This window comes from Penicillium soppii, assembly GCF_028829465.1.
Source record: "Penicillium soppii strain IBT 18220 chromosome Unknown utg000001l, whole genome shotgun sequence".
Classification (NCBI taxonomy): domain Eukaryota; kingdom Fungi; phylum Ascomycota; class Eurotiomycetes; order Eurotiales; family Aspergillaceae; genus Penicillium; species Penicillium soppii.
In genome coordinates this window covers 6194-22092 of record NW_026643231.1, presented here as the reverse complement: position 1 = coordinate 22092, position 15899 = coordinate 6194, and the positions used below count along the sequence as shown (strand labels likewise).

The 15899-nt window shown below is 53.6% G+C and overlaps 4 protein-coding genes across 4 annotated transcripts; 3 read left to right on the top strand and 1 right to left on the bottom strand.

The window, feature by feature from the left end:
* Window positions 1-728: 728 nt before the first annotated feature.
* On the top strand, window positions 729-1952 carry N7529_000004 (uncharacterized protein; the record flags this gene model as incomplete). The annotated part of the gene is made up of 1 exon (XM_057235535.1): window positions 729-1952. One exon carries the CDS (start codon window positions 729-731, stop codon window positions 1950-1952), a length of 1224 nt encoding a protein of 407 aa, XP_057102338.1.
* Window positions 1953-6929: 4977 nt separating this feature from the next.
* On the top strand, window positions 6930-7349 carry N7529_000003 (uncharacterized protein; the record flags this gene model as incomplete). The annotated part of the gene is made up of 1 exon (XM_057235534.1): window positions 6930-7349. The coding sequence occupies one exon, from the start codon at window positions 6930-6932 to the stop codon at window positions 7347-7349; it is 420 nt and encodes a 139-aa protein (XP_057102337.1).
* A 2493-nt stretch (window positions 7350-9842) lies between these two features.
* N7529_000002 (uncharacterized protein) lies at window positions 9843-14325 on the top strand (the record flags this gene model as incomplete). Its single annotated transcript, XM_057235533.1, has 3 exons — window positions 9843-12439; window positions 12619-14240; window positions 14309-14325. 3 exons carry the CDS (start codon window positions 9843-9845, stop codon window positions 14323-14325), a joined length of 4236 nt encoding a protein of 1411 aa, XP_057102336.1.
* A 40-nt stretch (window positions 14326-14365) lies between these two features.
* Window positions 14366-15064, bottom strand: N7529_000001 (uncharacterized protein; the record flags this gene model as incomplete). The annotated part of the gene is made up of 1 exon (XM_057235532.1): window positions 14366-15064. The coding sequence occupies one exon, from the start codon at window positions 15062-15064 to the stop codon at window positions 14366-14368; it is 699 nt and encodes a 232-aa protein (XP_057102335.1).
* Window positions 15065-15899: the final 835 nt, after the last annotated feature.

The following is a 15899-nucleotide window of genomic DNA, read 5'->3' as shown; positions in this document are numbered from 1 at the left end:
GCATTGGCGAGATCAGCATGGCTGGATCGCACCTCCAAACCGGGGCGGTAGTCGGCGCCAACAAGGTTTATCGGCAGCTGAACGGCATATCCAGCAATTTACACGTATTGTCCGGTGTCAGCGCGCGTTCACCCAGGGGCCGGGTGTAACGGAGTGGATCCTGAATCTTCAGAGTCCTGTCATAGAGACGGGTTATCGCCAGCGTGTCACTGTCGATCACAGAGCGTACTCTGACCGCCACTCTACCCCGCTCCTATCAATGATAAATAGTCCATTCTTGGGAACCTGGAAGTTCCCCAAGAATCAGTCTCTGTACTATTCACATAATACATCTGTTCCGGAGCCATCTTCGTCTTACCTAGTTGACAGGCCCTATCCTGTAAACACTAGAACCCCTGTCAGGACCCAAGTACTAAGCAGGTCTGACGATATATATCTCGCAGTCTGTGTGAGACTGCGAGATGGCCAGTTCGCACCTGCGAACTAGACCCAGGGCTGAGACCCGCAATGCGAGGGCTCATGACCTCACATGACCCCACATTTGTATATAAACAGTTCAGAGGCTGGAGTCTTGGACTCCAGCGATTAGTTCAGCATTGAACCTGTCTACTGCTTTCTCCATTCTATTGCCCGAATCCACCTAAGTCCCAAGACCCTCGTAACGGGGTCTTACAGTTCTAATCGCTCAAAACACTTCGGATTTGCCCGATAGAAGGACCTTCGCAACCATGTCGCACCCTCACCGTACCCGTTTCCAGGCGCGAAGCCAGAACCCGAGCCTAGTCATCGAAGGAGACGATGATTTCCCGATCGATATCGGTGTGCCGACTCAGCAGAGTGAACCTGCGCGGCACGACACTTCCTCCGAAGAAGGTACCGCTCACGGTACGGTGGACATGGAGGTTGATTACGAAAATCTGACCCTGGAAGAGCTCGAGAAGGAGCTCGCTACGAAGGAAGCAGAGAAAAAGAAACGAGAAATCATCCAGAAACTCAAAGGGTTAAACAACCCCTCGCAGGATGAGACTCGTAGCGAGGATCTCGACCCGGAGACCCTCGCACTGCGACGTATTGAGGCTACCAGACTTCACGCGCCTCGTGAGGATACTCGCATCAAAACGTTCCACGGTCGCTCGACCCAGGAATACGACACGTTCCAGAATAGGCTGCGTAACTACTTCGATACGCACCCTGTCTGGTTCGCATATTCGCCGCACAAGGTGCTCGCAGCTTCGCAGTACCTCGCGGACGACAGACATAACGAGTGGCAATCTCACGTTGAGAAGCTCACCCGACAGCCGACCTGGGAAGAATTCCAGGACTTCTGCCTACGCTTCGTTAACGATCCCGAAAGTATCTATCGCGATGCTGTGCGAGATTATCACCGAGCGTATCAGAAACCAACCCAGAGTGTTCGTGAATTTGCAACGCAGCTAGATAGGATCCATCGACGCCTACGACACCCGTACGGAGACGTACATCGCAAGGAACACCTATGGGCGAAGGTGCAAGAACAGGTGCGATCCGAGGCCATGAAATACCCGGAACAGCCAGAAACATACGACGGCTATATCGCGCACCTTTGCACTGTTGAATCGCAGATCCCAGAAAGGAAGCGAGCAACAAAAAATGAAGCGACTAGGTTTGAGAGCAAAAATGATGCCAACCTTAGTTCGCGAATTACAAACGATAATTCGGGCACCCGTGCGAAATCGAACACGGGACCACGGCCCGCGGGGATGGCTCGCAGGGGCCGGAACCATGAAAAGAATTCCAATGGCGGCAGTGATGAAAGAAACAGGGGTTTTAAACGGAAAAGGGAGGATCACCTCGACACGAGTGCGACCTCGCACCCCTACATCACTTGCCACCACTGCCAGAAAAAAGGGCATTATGCACACAGTTGTCCAAGTGCACCTATGGATCAGTCACCTAAGACAAAAAATGGTTAAAGCCAATGCATGGGTTCGCCGCAGCATTAGGCTTAAAGACAGAGAGGCGAAGCGAATGGGCCTTTGAGTGCGAGGTCGAAGTGTCGACCCGCGAGGGAACTCAACTCGCAAGGGCGTTGATTGATAGTGGAGCTCAGCGGAGTTTTGTCCATCAGCGCTAGGCTAAGCAGCACTGCGAAGATAGTGCTACGCCCCCTCGACTTGTTATTGCGATGGACGGACATGATGTCCAGTCGTACGGCGCGCACGATCTAGATTTAGAGATGCGTGATAGCGCAGGCGTGGTGCGAAACCACGAATTAACCTGCGAGGCCGTTAATATGTCGGGGTTCGACATGATCATCGGCATGGACTGGTTAACAGATGTTAATCCAGATATCTGCTGGCGAACGCGCACCTGGCGCTATCGCACTTCGTATCGGGGAGCGGAAAGGATAACTGCGGCCGCCTGTATGACAGATATTTTTTCTGGGGCAAATGCGCTAGCGGTGTATCCTCGCTTCCTCGCTGGGGAGAGGGCGATTCCGTTCTTTGCTGCGGTAACGGGTGGAGGAGCGCTCCCTATGCAGTATGCGGAGTTTGAGGATGTGTTTAATCCTGCGAACGCAGAAAGACTACCTGAGAATGCGGATCATGATCATGCGATCGATATGAAAGAGGGTGCGCAACCCCCGCATAAGCCGATCTACCCTCTGTCTGCGAAAGAGCTCGCAGTTCTGAGAGAGTATATAGACGAGTGTCTACGGCGAGGCTGGATTAGGCCTTCTCAGAGTCCAGCTGGAGCGCCTATTATCTTCGTGCCGAAGAAGGATGGCTCGCTGCGACTATGTGTAGACTACCGGGGTTTGAACGAGTTAACGATAAAGAACCGATATCCGTTACCCTTGGTAGGCGAGACGATGGACCGTCTCGCAGGTGCGAAGATCTATACGCAATTAGATCTAAAAGACGCCTATCACCGGATTCGCATTCGCGAAGGTGATGAGTGGAAAACAGCGTTTCGTACCCGCTACGGACATTTGAGTATACAGTCATACCATTTGGGCTAGCTAACGCACCTGCGACCTTTCAGTCGTACATTAACCGCGCACTGAGTGACTTGCTCGACGTTTGCTGTGTGGTTTATCTTGATGATATTCTCATATATTCGCAAACTGAGGAAGAGCACACTCGACATGTGAGAATGGTGCTAGAGAGGCTCCGTACGTTTAAGCTATACGCTAAACTGTCGAAGTGCGCATTTCACACGAAGTCTGTCAATTTCTTAGGGTTCGTGATATCGCCCGAGGGGGTATCTATGGAACCCGCGCGCATTCAGAATATCCTAGGATGGCCAGAACCCAAGTCTGTCTTTGATATCCAGGCATTTCTGGGTTTCGGGAATTTCTATCGGAAATTCATCGAAGGATATTCGCGCATTACGGCGCCGCTATCCGCGCTAACTAAGAAGACTGGAGGGGTGAAAGGCTTGAATAAGCGCACCCAGGGATTTCAGTTGACACCAGAGGCTAGAGAGGCCTTCGAGGAACTGAAGCGGCGCTTTACGTGCGCGCCTGTCCTCGCACACTTCGACCCTGATAAGCCGATTAGGATCGAACCCGATGCTTCGGGGTTCGCAATCGCAGGGATAGCGAGCCAGCAGGACCACGAAGGCCGCTGGCACCCTATCGCATATTTCTCGAGGAAAATGATAGGGGCGGAAACTCGCTACGAAACGCACGATTCGGAGCTGCTTGCGATTGTTGAATCGTTTAAGCATTGGAGACACTATTTGGAGGGGAGCAAGTTTCCCGTCGTAGTGCTGTCTGACCATGCCAACCTGCGCTACTTCATGACGACGAAGGAGTTGAACAGGCGTCAGGCAAGGTGGGCTGAGAAGCTAGCCGCCTTTGATTTTGTGATTGAGCATCGCCCAGGTAAGAATAACCCTGCGGATGCGCCGAGTCGTCGACCAGACTACGCACCCAAGGAAGGGGAGTTTTTGGAAAACTCGCTACTGCCAACGTTGCAGGAGAAGCTGCGAAGCAGCCTAGGGGAAGAGTCCCCTAGGGATGCAGTTGCGATCAACATGTTGATTCAGAAGGGATGGCCAGTAATGGACCCAGCAACTGGCATTGTCAGGCCACTATTGCGTACGCCACGACCGAAAAGTTACGACAAGAAGCCATTGTCGCGTACGGCGTGTGTGAAAAATTACAATAGTGGAGGGTGCGAAGGTAGCGACCTCGCAGACCCAGTAGAATCGTCGTTGCGTACGCCACTACCGAGGAAGGTGTGTGTGAAAAATTTCAATGACGAAGGCTGCGAAGAAAGAATCCTCGCAGGCCTAGTTAGTCCGTCGCTGCGTACGCCACGACCCGCGGGTGCGTGTGTGAAAAGTTACAGCGGCGAAGGGGGCGGAGGTAGTAGCCTCGCTGACCCGGTCCCATCATTACGGACGCCACGCCCGGAATGCGACGATAGGCCATCGTCGAGTACGGCGTGTGTGAAAAATTATAATGATGGAGGGCACGGAGAGAGTATATCCGTAGGCCTAGAGAGAGCGTTATTGCGTACGCCACGACCGAGAAGTTACGACGAAAGGCCATCGTCGCGTACGGCGTGTGTGAAAAATTTCAATAACGGCGGGTGCGAAGGCAGAGACCTCGCACCCCAAAGAGCATGTCAAACCTACGGGGGCGCTAGCGCGCACATGCGAACCAGTGCGTCGAGGGAATGTGTCTCTGAGAACCACTGCCCACGGCGAGGGGACCAGTCGAGAAGACAGGACTCGCGAGAGAATCAGAATCCCAGTGGGACTGATGTCGAGAATGTGGATGCCTGCGATGGACTGCAGATGCCTGCGCGGAGGGAATGCTCTGCTGCAGATGAGGACCTAGTCGTTGGCGATACAGGAATTCTAGACCCCCTGGTGCCACGCCTCATGGTGAGTGTAGCCATGTTAGGCGAGACGGCCTATTCCACTCAGCTCAAAGATTCCATGGTAGAAATGATTCGAGCCGCGCAGGAAAGAGACCCTGCGTGTCGAGATCGTCTACGTCGATTGGAGGGTGAGAGCGACGGTGCGAGGCTTCACGGATCCGCCTGGGGAAGAACGTCCGATGGACTACTCAGGATGAATGATCGCGTTTTTATCCCAAAAATTCCCGCTATATGCGAAGAGATTCTGAGGATCCACCATAGTGATCCCCAAGGCGGGCACTATGCTGAGAAACGCACCCTTAACACGGTTCGCAGACGATTCTATTGGCATAGAATAACTGAGAACGTAAGGGAGTATGTGCGCGAGTGTACCAGTTGCCAAATGAACCTGGCTCGCAGGCACAAGCCGTATGGCTCGTTACAGTCCCTTCCTACGCCGGTGAGGGTAGGAGAATGGGTTAGTATGGATTTCATCACCGGGTTGCCACCGTCAAGCTGGCGGGGGAGCACCTACGATGCTATCCTAGTGATCGTCGAGATGTACACGAAGTATGTTCTTTATCTCCCATGCACTAAGGAGATCGACGCACCTGAGCTCGCAGAGTTGTTATATGATCGCATGATACCCCTATGGGGTATGCCAGAGAATCTAGTAAGTGATCGAGGTTCCTTATTCACGAGTGAATTCTGGTCTACTTTTTGTTGGCTACTCGCAGTTAAAAGGCGCCTTTCGACGGCCTACCATCCACAGACCGATGGCCAAACCGAGCGGCAGAATCAAACCCTCGAGTACTTTCTGCGCAGTTACGTGAACTGGCAACAGGATGACTGGGCACGTTGGCTCCCAATCGCGCAGTTCACGTACAACGGAAGTATACATGCGACGACCGGCCTCGCACCCCACGAAGCATTGATGGGCTGGCGGCCGGACTTGCGAGGCAGTGTGCTCGAATACCCACAGGAGCATCATACGGATGCGGCCTCGCGGGTTGCCGAGATCACGGAGATGCGCGCGTTCATGAGGGACAAGATTGTCCGAGCTAAAGAAGCTATGAAGCGGCATTACGATGAAAAGCGCACCCCAATGAGCTTTAAGATTGGAGATTGGGTATACCTGCGAAGAAAGAACTTCGCAACGGGAAGACCAAGCGCGAAATTAGACCATAAGATGATAGGTCCATTCGAAATCCTAGATAGGATTGGAACACAGGCGTATCGACTACGCATGACTCCTCGGTTCAGGTTACTACACCCCACGCACCATGTGTCGGTGCTAGAACTGCATAAAGGAAAAGTTCCGAGCGCGGAGAGCGCACCCGCACCCGTCAATGTTGACGGAAATGTCGAATATGAGATCGACAAGATCCTTACGCACAGAGGTGCGAAGACCCGCACTTACTTGGTTAAGTGGCGAGGATACGAGGATGCGGAGGCAACCTGGGAACCGAGAGAGAGTCTCGAGAACACCGAAGCACTGGATGTATACGAGAAACGGAACTCGCAGGACGCGAGGAAAACTTCGCCACGTGCGAAGAAAGGTTCGCAACCTACGAAGGAAGTTAATGGTGAGCGCGCGAAGCGCAAGAGACATTGATTTTGAACGACGGGGACTATCCCCCCGCGCAAGCTATGTACATGAGGAAAGCCTCCATTCCTTCTCATCTGTTAGCACTCTCTTCAATGAACAAGTCACGAAGAATCCCGGAACCAGAGACGCCTAAAAGCCCTACGGAAAGGGGACTGCGAGGCCGGCGAGGCCGGAGCAGGAGCGAAACGCCCAGGCGTGGCTGCCGCGGAACGGGAGGTGTGAACCTCCGGAGTGGAAGGTACCTCGACCGCCGATTCGTACTCCGAGGAGTCGTCATCATTGGCCGGAGTTGAGGGAGCACCTTCGTTGGACTGCGCGAGGTTGTTAGCAGCTCGGCGGGCGGCGCGTGAGCGCACGTCCATGCCGCGGAGCGCATCGATAAGCAACCGGGTGCGATTGTCAAGGTCCAACCCAGCACAGAGCGCAAGGCGGGCGTCAGCGGCAGTCTGCTCGTCAACCTGCGAAGAATGTTAGCGAACAACACGTCGCACATACGGGAGACGTACCGGAATGCAGGCATGACGATTGGCAGAGCAGCGACGGCATTTAGTGCGCCTGCCAGACGGACCTTCGCACGAAATAAAGGTATCCCTCACCATCGCTCGCAAACAGCGACGGCAGGGAGCGACCCAATGGAACCCATCATCGGATTGGGACCAATCGGTCTCATCCCCATCGGGAGGCACATCTGTACCACCCTCCCGACGGAAGCGTTGTGGGATCACCACTCGGACATTGTCGCGGGGTGGGGTTGGCTGCGAAGCCAGACTGGGCCGGCGAAGCCGGGGGCGCGAAGGCGAAACAACATCCTCCTCGGAGGAAGACCTGCCAAAAAGACCACTTCATTAGCTACTGCGAACCAAAACACGCACCGGGTCGGTGCCTGAGAAAAAAAGGGGTGACCCGCGCCAAAGATCGGCGCCAAAACACGTGGCAAGTACCAAGATGGGACTAAGTGGCGCGCATGCGCGCGTCACGAGCCACCCAGCAACGTCAACAAACGCAAGATGCGTCCAAACTGTGCCTAAAAAACGCGCAGCTGCGAGAACTATGGCTCGCCGTGATGCTAAAAGGCCACAAGAGATGACAAAACCAGAAAATGGGGATGCAGGACCAACAACTTACATGACGATGATGATGGTGGTGATGAGGAGAGAAGAAGAAAGAAGTCGGAAAACACATTGTTGACATCAACTTGGGTGTCTCCTTGTTTGTTAACAAACAACGCACTTTCCCTCTGATCTTATCAACCCTCTCGCTTGATAATGAAGGACGCGCGCGCACACGCGCAACACCTCAACATTGACGAGGCATCCATCCCAAGTCTGCCTGCGAAGCCTGGAAATCTAGGCTAACCTCTCTATCCCACGGGGGTACCTGGAGTCACGGTGACTCCAGGTTAGGGTTTTTCTTTTACTATGGGAGGAAAAGTGGGTCCATACCCTGACTTCAGGTTAACTTCTCACCCTGACTCCTTTGGTCTAGAGGCCTCCGATCAGTCTGAAAATTTGGAAAGTTATAATGGCACATATGAATTTGCCCCCATTTGCTCCGGAGCTTGCACAGCCCTCTGGTTGTCGAGAAAATGGTGATTGAAAATGTCGGGTTTTTCGAGATATTTTGATGGGGTGCGGGAATCTGGAGGTGCGACCGGGGCCTGAGGCAGCCACTTGGTCACCACGATAAGATAAGCGGGTCGCATCCTGACTTCAGGTAAACTTCGCACCCCCACTGCCGAGGGCTACAGACCTCTGATGGATCTGAAATTTGCAGAGGTTATAATATAGAGTGATTTATTTATCTCTGTTAATTTTTAGAATATAGGAGCATATATATGTGGGGTGGAGGGTGATCAAAAATGGGAGATGTTTTGATGGGGGACAAGAAAGGCTTGGCACTACAGCCATACAATACTCCCATTCCCATTTCATATCTTTCAAACCATCCATGTTATTCACACTATATATGCCATTCATGGGATCCAGCCATTGGTTTTTTTCACCACATTCATGTTACTCGCACTATGCATGGCATTTATGCTGCTCACCATATTTATATTATTCACTATATTTATGTTATTCACCATATTTATGTTATTCACCATATTTATGTTATTCACCATATTTATGTTATTCACCATATTTATGTTATTCACCATATTTATGTTATTCACCATATTCACGTTATTAGGCCATTCATATTGCTCAGCTGTTCGTGTTGCTTACCATATTCATATTATTCACCCATTCATGTTGATCAGCCATTCATATTACTCAGCTATTCGTGTTGCTCACTACATTCATGTTATTCAGCTATTCATGTTGCTTACCATATTCATGTTATTCACCCATTCATGTTGCTTACCACATTCATGTTGCTTACCACATTCATGTTGCTCAGCTATTCGTGTTGCTCACCACATTCATGTTATTCAGTCATTCGTGTTACTCCGCCATTCATGTTATTCAGCCATTCCTAACATATATGCCATTCATGTTGCTCAGCTATTCGTGTTGCTCACCATATTCATGTTATTCAGCCATTCAAACCAGATTAGGCTAATTGTTATATATATATATATGATGAATGCCGTGCTATATGAGCAATTAATGCCCTAGGAAAGGCTGAATGCCCTGCCTGCCTGGCCAATGGCGTGTTGAGCCCATGTGGGCAACGACTGCCTTGAGATGGGATGACTGGGCGACCTAGATGGCCAATGAATGACCTGGGCTGAGCTGAGTGCCCTTCCTGTGTGGCCAATAGCGTGTTGAGCCTATGTGGGCAATGAATGCCCTCCTTGGCTGGCCAATGGGCTGCTGAGCCTGTGTGGGCAGTGAATGCCCTGCCTGGCTGGCCAATGAGCTGCTGAGCCTGTATGGGCTGGGAATGGACTGAAATGGGATGACTACCATGCCTTAATGGGCTGAGGGCCCTTCCTGGCTGGCCAATGAGCTGCTGAGCCTGTATGGGCTGGGAATGGACTGAAATGGGATGACTGCCATGCCTGAATGGGCTGAGGGCCCTTACTGGCTGGCTAATGGGCTGCTGAGCCTATATGGGCTGGGAAAGGACTGAAACGGGATGACTGCCCTGCCTAGGTGAGCTGAGGGCCAGCCTATGTGGCTAGTGGCAGCCCTGCATATGTGGGGAATCAGTGGTTGACCTGTCAATCTAAGGCCCGGGCCGAAACGCACTATGTCGATCATCGTATTCTATATATAGTGTGTGCAGGTGGGGTAACGGGGGCTGAAACGATCCCCCGGCCTATTTTGAAATTCTTCTCACACTAACCTGCCCGCCCTTTCTACTCTGCTTTTCCTCTCTCTTTCATCTTCGTTATCCTTCACTGTTTTCTTTCATTACTTACCCCCACTACCACAATGGAACATCAGCTTTTTCACCAGCCATCAACCACGCCCGTGATTGTATGTAAGCTATGTGAATATGGTGTTCGACCAAAAGAGGTTTCTCGCCACCTCCAATCTGCTAATCATCGGATGCCGAAGCCGAAAGCGCGCCAAATTGCCGAGGCAGTTCAACAATGGGAGCGTACGGCAGAATGTGATGAATGGCAGCCACCCTTAGTGGTGAATCAGCCCGTTGCTAATTTGCCTGTTTATTCAGATGGCATTTTATGCGAGCAAGGCCCGATGTGCCAGTTCGTTGCCCGGTCAATTAGCACTATGCGTGTTCACTGGCGTGATCATCATAGCTGGGTAGCTCCTACAAACCGGGGCGGTCGTCGGCGGCAGCATACTTCATCAGCTGCGGAGCAACAAATCCAACAATTCACTCGAATCGTCCGATGCCAACGTGCGTTTAATCACGGGCTAGGGTCCCATTACATCCGCGTTCAAACCCTCGGAGCCGAGGCCATTCCCGAGGCCGATTCGCTAGCAATATCTGATCATAATAGTCAGGTGATTGATCAGATGGAAAGAGCATATGCCGAAAGAGAAGAGCTCCCCCAGGTGATCGTGGCCAGCCAGCGAGACGAGACGAATCCATGGCTTCGGAGGACCCAGTGGGCCGTCTATCTCCAGGGGATCAACCCGCACGACCTAGTGGACTGTGTCCGAGCCCCCGATCCCGAAGCGCCCGATCAGACCGAGCAGGCCGCCTATACAATTTGGAATTCAATGGCCACTGTAGCTCGCATCAGCCAGTTGATCTGCACCAAAACGAGCCACACCATTCGGTGCGAGGCTGTTCGGACTGAGCGGGATCGCCTGCCACATCAACCACTACAAGCATATATGGATGGTGATAATGTTAAGCGACACACGATCCCGTGGCAGCAGATTCTCATGTTTTTCACGCGCACGCAGGCCCCACATGATTGGGCTAGCCCCCACTACAGGTTTTCCAAACGCCAGCGAGCGACATGGGCCACATTATGGAGACTAGCCCAGGCAGAGCTTAGTGCCTCACCCATCGTAGGCCAGGGCAGAGCAGGCCATTCCAACGCCGGCCAGGGCAGGGCAGGCCATTCCAACACAGGCCTTTCCAACACAGGCCATCCCAACACAGGCCAGGGCAGGGCAGGCCTTTCCAACACAGGCCAGGGCATGGCAGGCCATTCCAACGCCGGCCAGGGCAGTGAAGATCTAGACCAGGGCAGTGAAGACCTGAGCAGTTCGGACCAAAGCAGTGTGCAATCAGGAAGTGATTCCGAGGAACAACAGGACCAAGTCACTAGCGAATCACCCTTTCAGCTCACACCCCTCGACTCCGCCTGTCTGGATTTTTGCATTGAGCTATTGAACCACCGAACTAAGGTCGAGGACTATGAGAGCGCGCTCATCTGCGCTAGCGCGGTGCTTGGACGTGGAGAGGCAGGCTGGGGCACTGCCCAGAGCTATCCCCCAATCTTGTCAAAAGTGATTAAGATTGCCCGGTTTATGGTGGTCCACAAAGCATTAAAGCTAGACCCAACGGCCGAGAAGATGATCCACCAACTAGCTACGCATCAGATGGCTGGCGAATGGGATACGGAAAGTCCGTTAGATTCACCTGATTTCACATTTTTAACGCAAACAACGGACGATTCGTTTTACAACTTTGATAGTGGCCTAGATCAGGGCACACCTCCGTCATCGCACTTTATTCAGTTCAGCCAGGGCCACACACAGGGCCACACACAGGGCCACAGCCAACGATCATTCCGGGAGTGGGTGACCGAGATGGTCAGCCAGTTTATGGTCCGCGGCACTAACAGTCCAATGCAGTGGCTGTTAGATCTCCGCACCTACGGCTTGAAGATCCATTATAACAGCACCGCCACAGGCCATGTTGGCTGGATGAACCAGGACCAGCTGTTATATCAACAGTACAGTTTCACTATGGGTGACTTCCGCGGCTTTACCCACGGCCTCGTAAGCTCCACACTCCAGATACTACACGAAGAGCTCCTGTTTAGTCAGGCTAGCTCAGTTCCCACGATCCCGTGGCAGGCTATCTATGATGATCCCACCGAGACCGCGCACGGGTGGAGCTTTCTAAAAGACACTCGCACGGTATGGCCTGTGGCCGGTAGCGAATGGATGGTGAATCGGGTCCGAAACGAGAGACCACTCCAGCATCGTTTCATCGAGTCTAGTGCCGGCCGGCTCCGAATGTCGAATGTGCACAGTTATCTCCAACGGGTAGCCCATTTCCGCGAGAAGCTAGCCATTGCTGTCCACGTCAGCGGAGGCCAGCCTGCACGGGCACCAGAGCTGTTAAGCATTCGGCACTACAATACTGACAGCGGAGGCCACCGGAATGTCTTTGTCGAAGATGGTCTGGTAGCGTTTGTTACGCAGTACCATAAAGGGTTTTATAGTACGAACGACGTGAAGGTTATTCATCGGTATCTACCCCGGGAAGTCGGTGAGCTAGTGGTTTGGTATCTATGGCTAGTGCTGCCGTTTGTGGAGAGATTGGAGGCGTACACACAGAAGGTGCGCGGGGAGGCATCTGATGCTGAGACGACCGGGTACGTTGGATATATATATACCCCCCTCACACACACACCCAACACACCCAACACACAGATCAACACAGAGATCAACACACAGTTCAACACAGAGATCAAACATATATATTGCCCCCGCTCTCTCTCACACGCACCCACCCAACACACACATATATATACACTAACACGTTCACTACCAGCCCCCGTCGACAGGCATATCTATGGTCCCCTGACCCTGGCACCGGCCGACAGTGGTCTTCAGAGAGACTCAGAGAAGTTCTAAAGCGAGAAACCACCATTGGTTTGAACGGGCACGCCATCAATCTCCATGCATACCGAGACATCGCTATTGGGATCAGCCGACGATTCATGCGGCCATCGAGCATATTCCCCAATAATGCCCAACAGGACAGCCGGGCCGAGGCATCCCAAGAAGATGACGAAGATGGGATCAATGCCGAGCAATGGATGGGCCATATTGCCGATCTCCAAGCAGCCCATTCATCCCATGTGGCCGGGATGATCTATGGCCGCGGGATCACCGAGCAGCCCGGTACAACGGCCCACCGGCGAGAGATGTTTCGGCTCAGCAGCACCGATTGGCACCGCTTTCTAGGCTTTGTGTCCGCTGATGACGGAGGGGCCGAGAGCGCATTAGGGCTCGCGCAGCCTTCGCCATGGCAAAAGGAAGCTGAGATGAGCCGTACGGAGCGCCGGTGGCAGCTAGCCCAGGCCGCCATCGAGCCTGAGATGCAACGGATGATGGGTAACACCGGGCTACGGCTTCGAGGTGTGCAGGCACCGGCATTAGCTGCCATTCAACAGGGCCAGAGCCCAGTGGTGGCTGTGATGCCCACCGGGGGCGGCAAGAGCCTGCTATTCATGCTACCCGCGTGGATCAGCCCCCGAGGGGTAACGGTGGTCGTCGTGCCGTTAATTGCACTACGGGGGGATCTTGTCCACCGTTGCCGGCAGCTCGGCATCGCATGTGTGGAATGGGAGAGCCGGCGGCCGGCCGATCAGGCATCCATTGTACTGGTCACGCCCGAATCGGCTATTACGGAGGACTTTATGACGTTTTTGAACAGGCAGCGGCTCGGCCATCGGCTAGATCGAATTGTGATTGATGAATGCCACGTTGTGCTAAATGACCAAAGCCAATTCCGGCCTGCCATGGCCCAACTGGGCAGGTTGATCGTGGCCCAGGCCCAGATGATATATCTAACGGCTACGTTACCCCCGGCAGCCGAGGACCAGCTATTCCGGCGTTTACGGACTACCCGCGAGAAGGCCCATATGTTTCGAGCGCGGACCTATCGGACTAATGTTGCGTACCGGCTCTGGCAACCCAACGTGCCGAGTCGGTACCGAAACGGCTACGATTGGATCGAACGTCCCGAGATCGTGAGATTCATTCAGGACCGTGTTCGGCGTGCCCGCTGCGCGGCTGGCCGAGTGGTCATTTATGGGCCCACTACTAAGATCGTCGAGCACATTGCCCAGATCGTAGGCAGTGAAGCATACCATAGCCGAGTACTCGATCGTCCGGGGGTGCTAGCCCGATTTCAGGCTGATCCCACCGGCGTGGTGGCCGCAACTAGTGCGCTAGGTATGGGGGTTGATATCCCCAACATCCGGTGTATCATTCACATCGGGGTGCCGCGCAGTCTGCTAGACTACGCGCAAGAGAGTGGGCGAGCGGGCCGGGATGGGGACCGCAGTGAGGCCATTATCATTCAGCCCGAGGGGTTCCAGCGGCCAATATGGGACCAAATCCATGAGGACCCCATCAAGGCTCAGGCGGAGCAGAGCCGGCTAGATCGTTATATATATAACGGAGGGTGTCGACGGGTTATTCTCGATGAGTATCTCGATGGGCATCACAGGCAGTATTGCGGGGATTCTGAAGCCATCGAGCAACGTTGTGATGGCTGTGATCCGGAGTGGCTAGCTAACGAAGAAGAGCTTGAGAGTGAGGTGGCGAGTGAGCTGGCCGTTGGGGGGGGACAGTGATGGGGGCAGTGAGATGGCTAGTGAGAGAAACAGCCCAGCCCAGGGCCCAGCCCCAACATATAGGTCGGAGCCCATGGAAGATATCCAGTACGGTTCAATTGAGGCCAGCCACGATGCCCAAGGACCGAGGCCATTATCGAGCGAGTCGGAGGCCAGTGGCCAGCGCAGTGATAGCGAATCGACTACGTTTCGATCCCAAGTTCGATCCACCAGTCCAATGTATCGGCGGAGTGATGAACCAGGCAGGCACCACTTAGCCGCGCCAGAACGGCCGGTGCAGTCATCAGGGCATTCAGGATCATCATTACCCGCCCAGCTCAGCCATTCAGCCCAGATCAGCCATTCAGCCCAGATCAGCCATTCAGCCCAGATCAGCCATTCAGCCCAGATCAGCCATTCACGCCCAGCAGCCCAGCCAGGCCATTCAGGCACAGCAGGCCATTCAGGCACAGCAGGCCATTCAGGCACAGCAGCCCATTCAGGCACAGCAGCCCATTCAGGCACAGCAGCCCATTCAGGCACAGCAGCCCATTCAGGCACAGCAGCCCATTCAGCCCAGCTCAGCCATTCAGCCCAGCCAGGCCATTCAGGCCGGCAAGACCCGTTATTACCCGCAAGTTCAGCTCCGTCCATACCAACAGAGGCCGCCCAACGGTTTCAACGCCAGGACCAAGAGAGAGAGGCAGCCCGGGTTAGTTACCAGCAAGCCCGCCAAGAGATCAGTGCCGGACTCGAGTTTTTACAGCAACAGGCGCAGTTATGGGTCGGACGATGCTGGTTTTGTGCCCAACGCGGGCTTCATGACCAGCATGACTTATACGAGTGCGGGGCACAGGCACAGTCCGGGTACACATCGGCAAAGAGTTGGTGGATTCGTGTGCGGCGGCAGATTAAATATGCGGTATTCGCCGGGTGCTTTGGGTGCGGGATGCCACAGGCGATCTGCGATCGATATATTAGTGGCGGGCAGGGGCAGTGTATGTACCGGGGGCTGTTATTATCGGGGGTGGCAATGATGGTGTACAGCGAGGGCAGTGAGACAATTCAGGAGGCGTGGGCTCAGCGGCTACAAACACAGGGAGTGCAGATGGAGAATGAGGGTGAGCTTGTACGGTTTTTGGGATCCCGGTTTGACGGAGATACGGTGCAGCTAGTGCACGAATATATATGGCTTCGAAGGAGGTGGATCGAGTATGGCGAGAGGGTATAGGGCGAGTTCAGATATATACAGGTGAATTCAATAAAGATGTACGGGAGGTATCAGATATATTACTAAGAAATCGGCAATATAGCGAAAAAGGATAGTGTGGAGGGGGAATAGCTTAGGCAGGGCATGAATCACCAACACAGGCTATATAGGACATTAATCGGCCATGGAGGGCATTCATTAGCCATGGAGGGCAGGCATTAGTCAGGCAGGGCTGGCATTAGCCGGGCAGGGCATTCATTACCAACACAGGCATTAGCC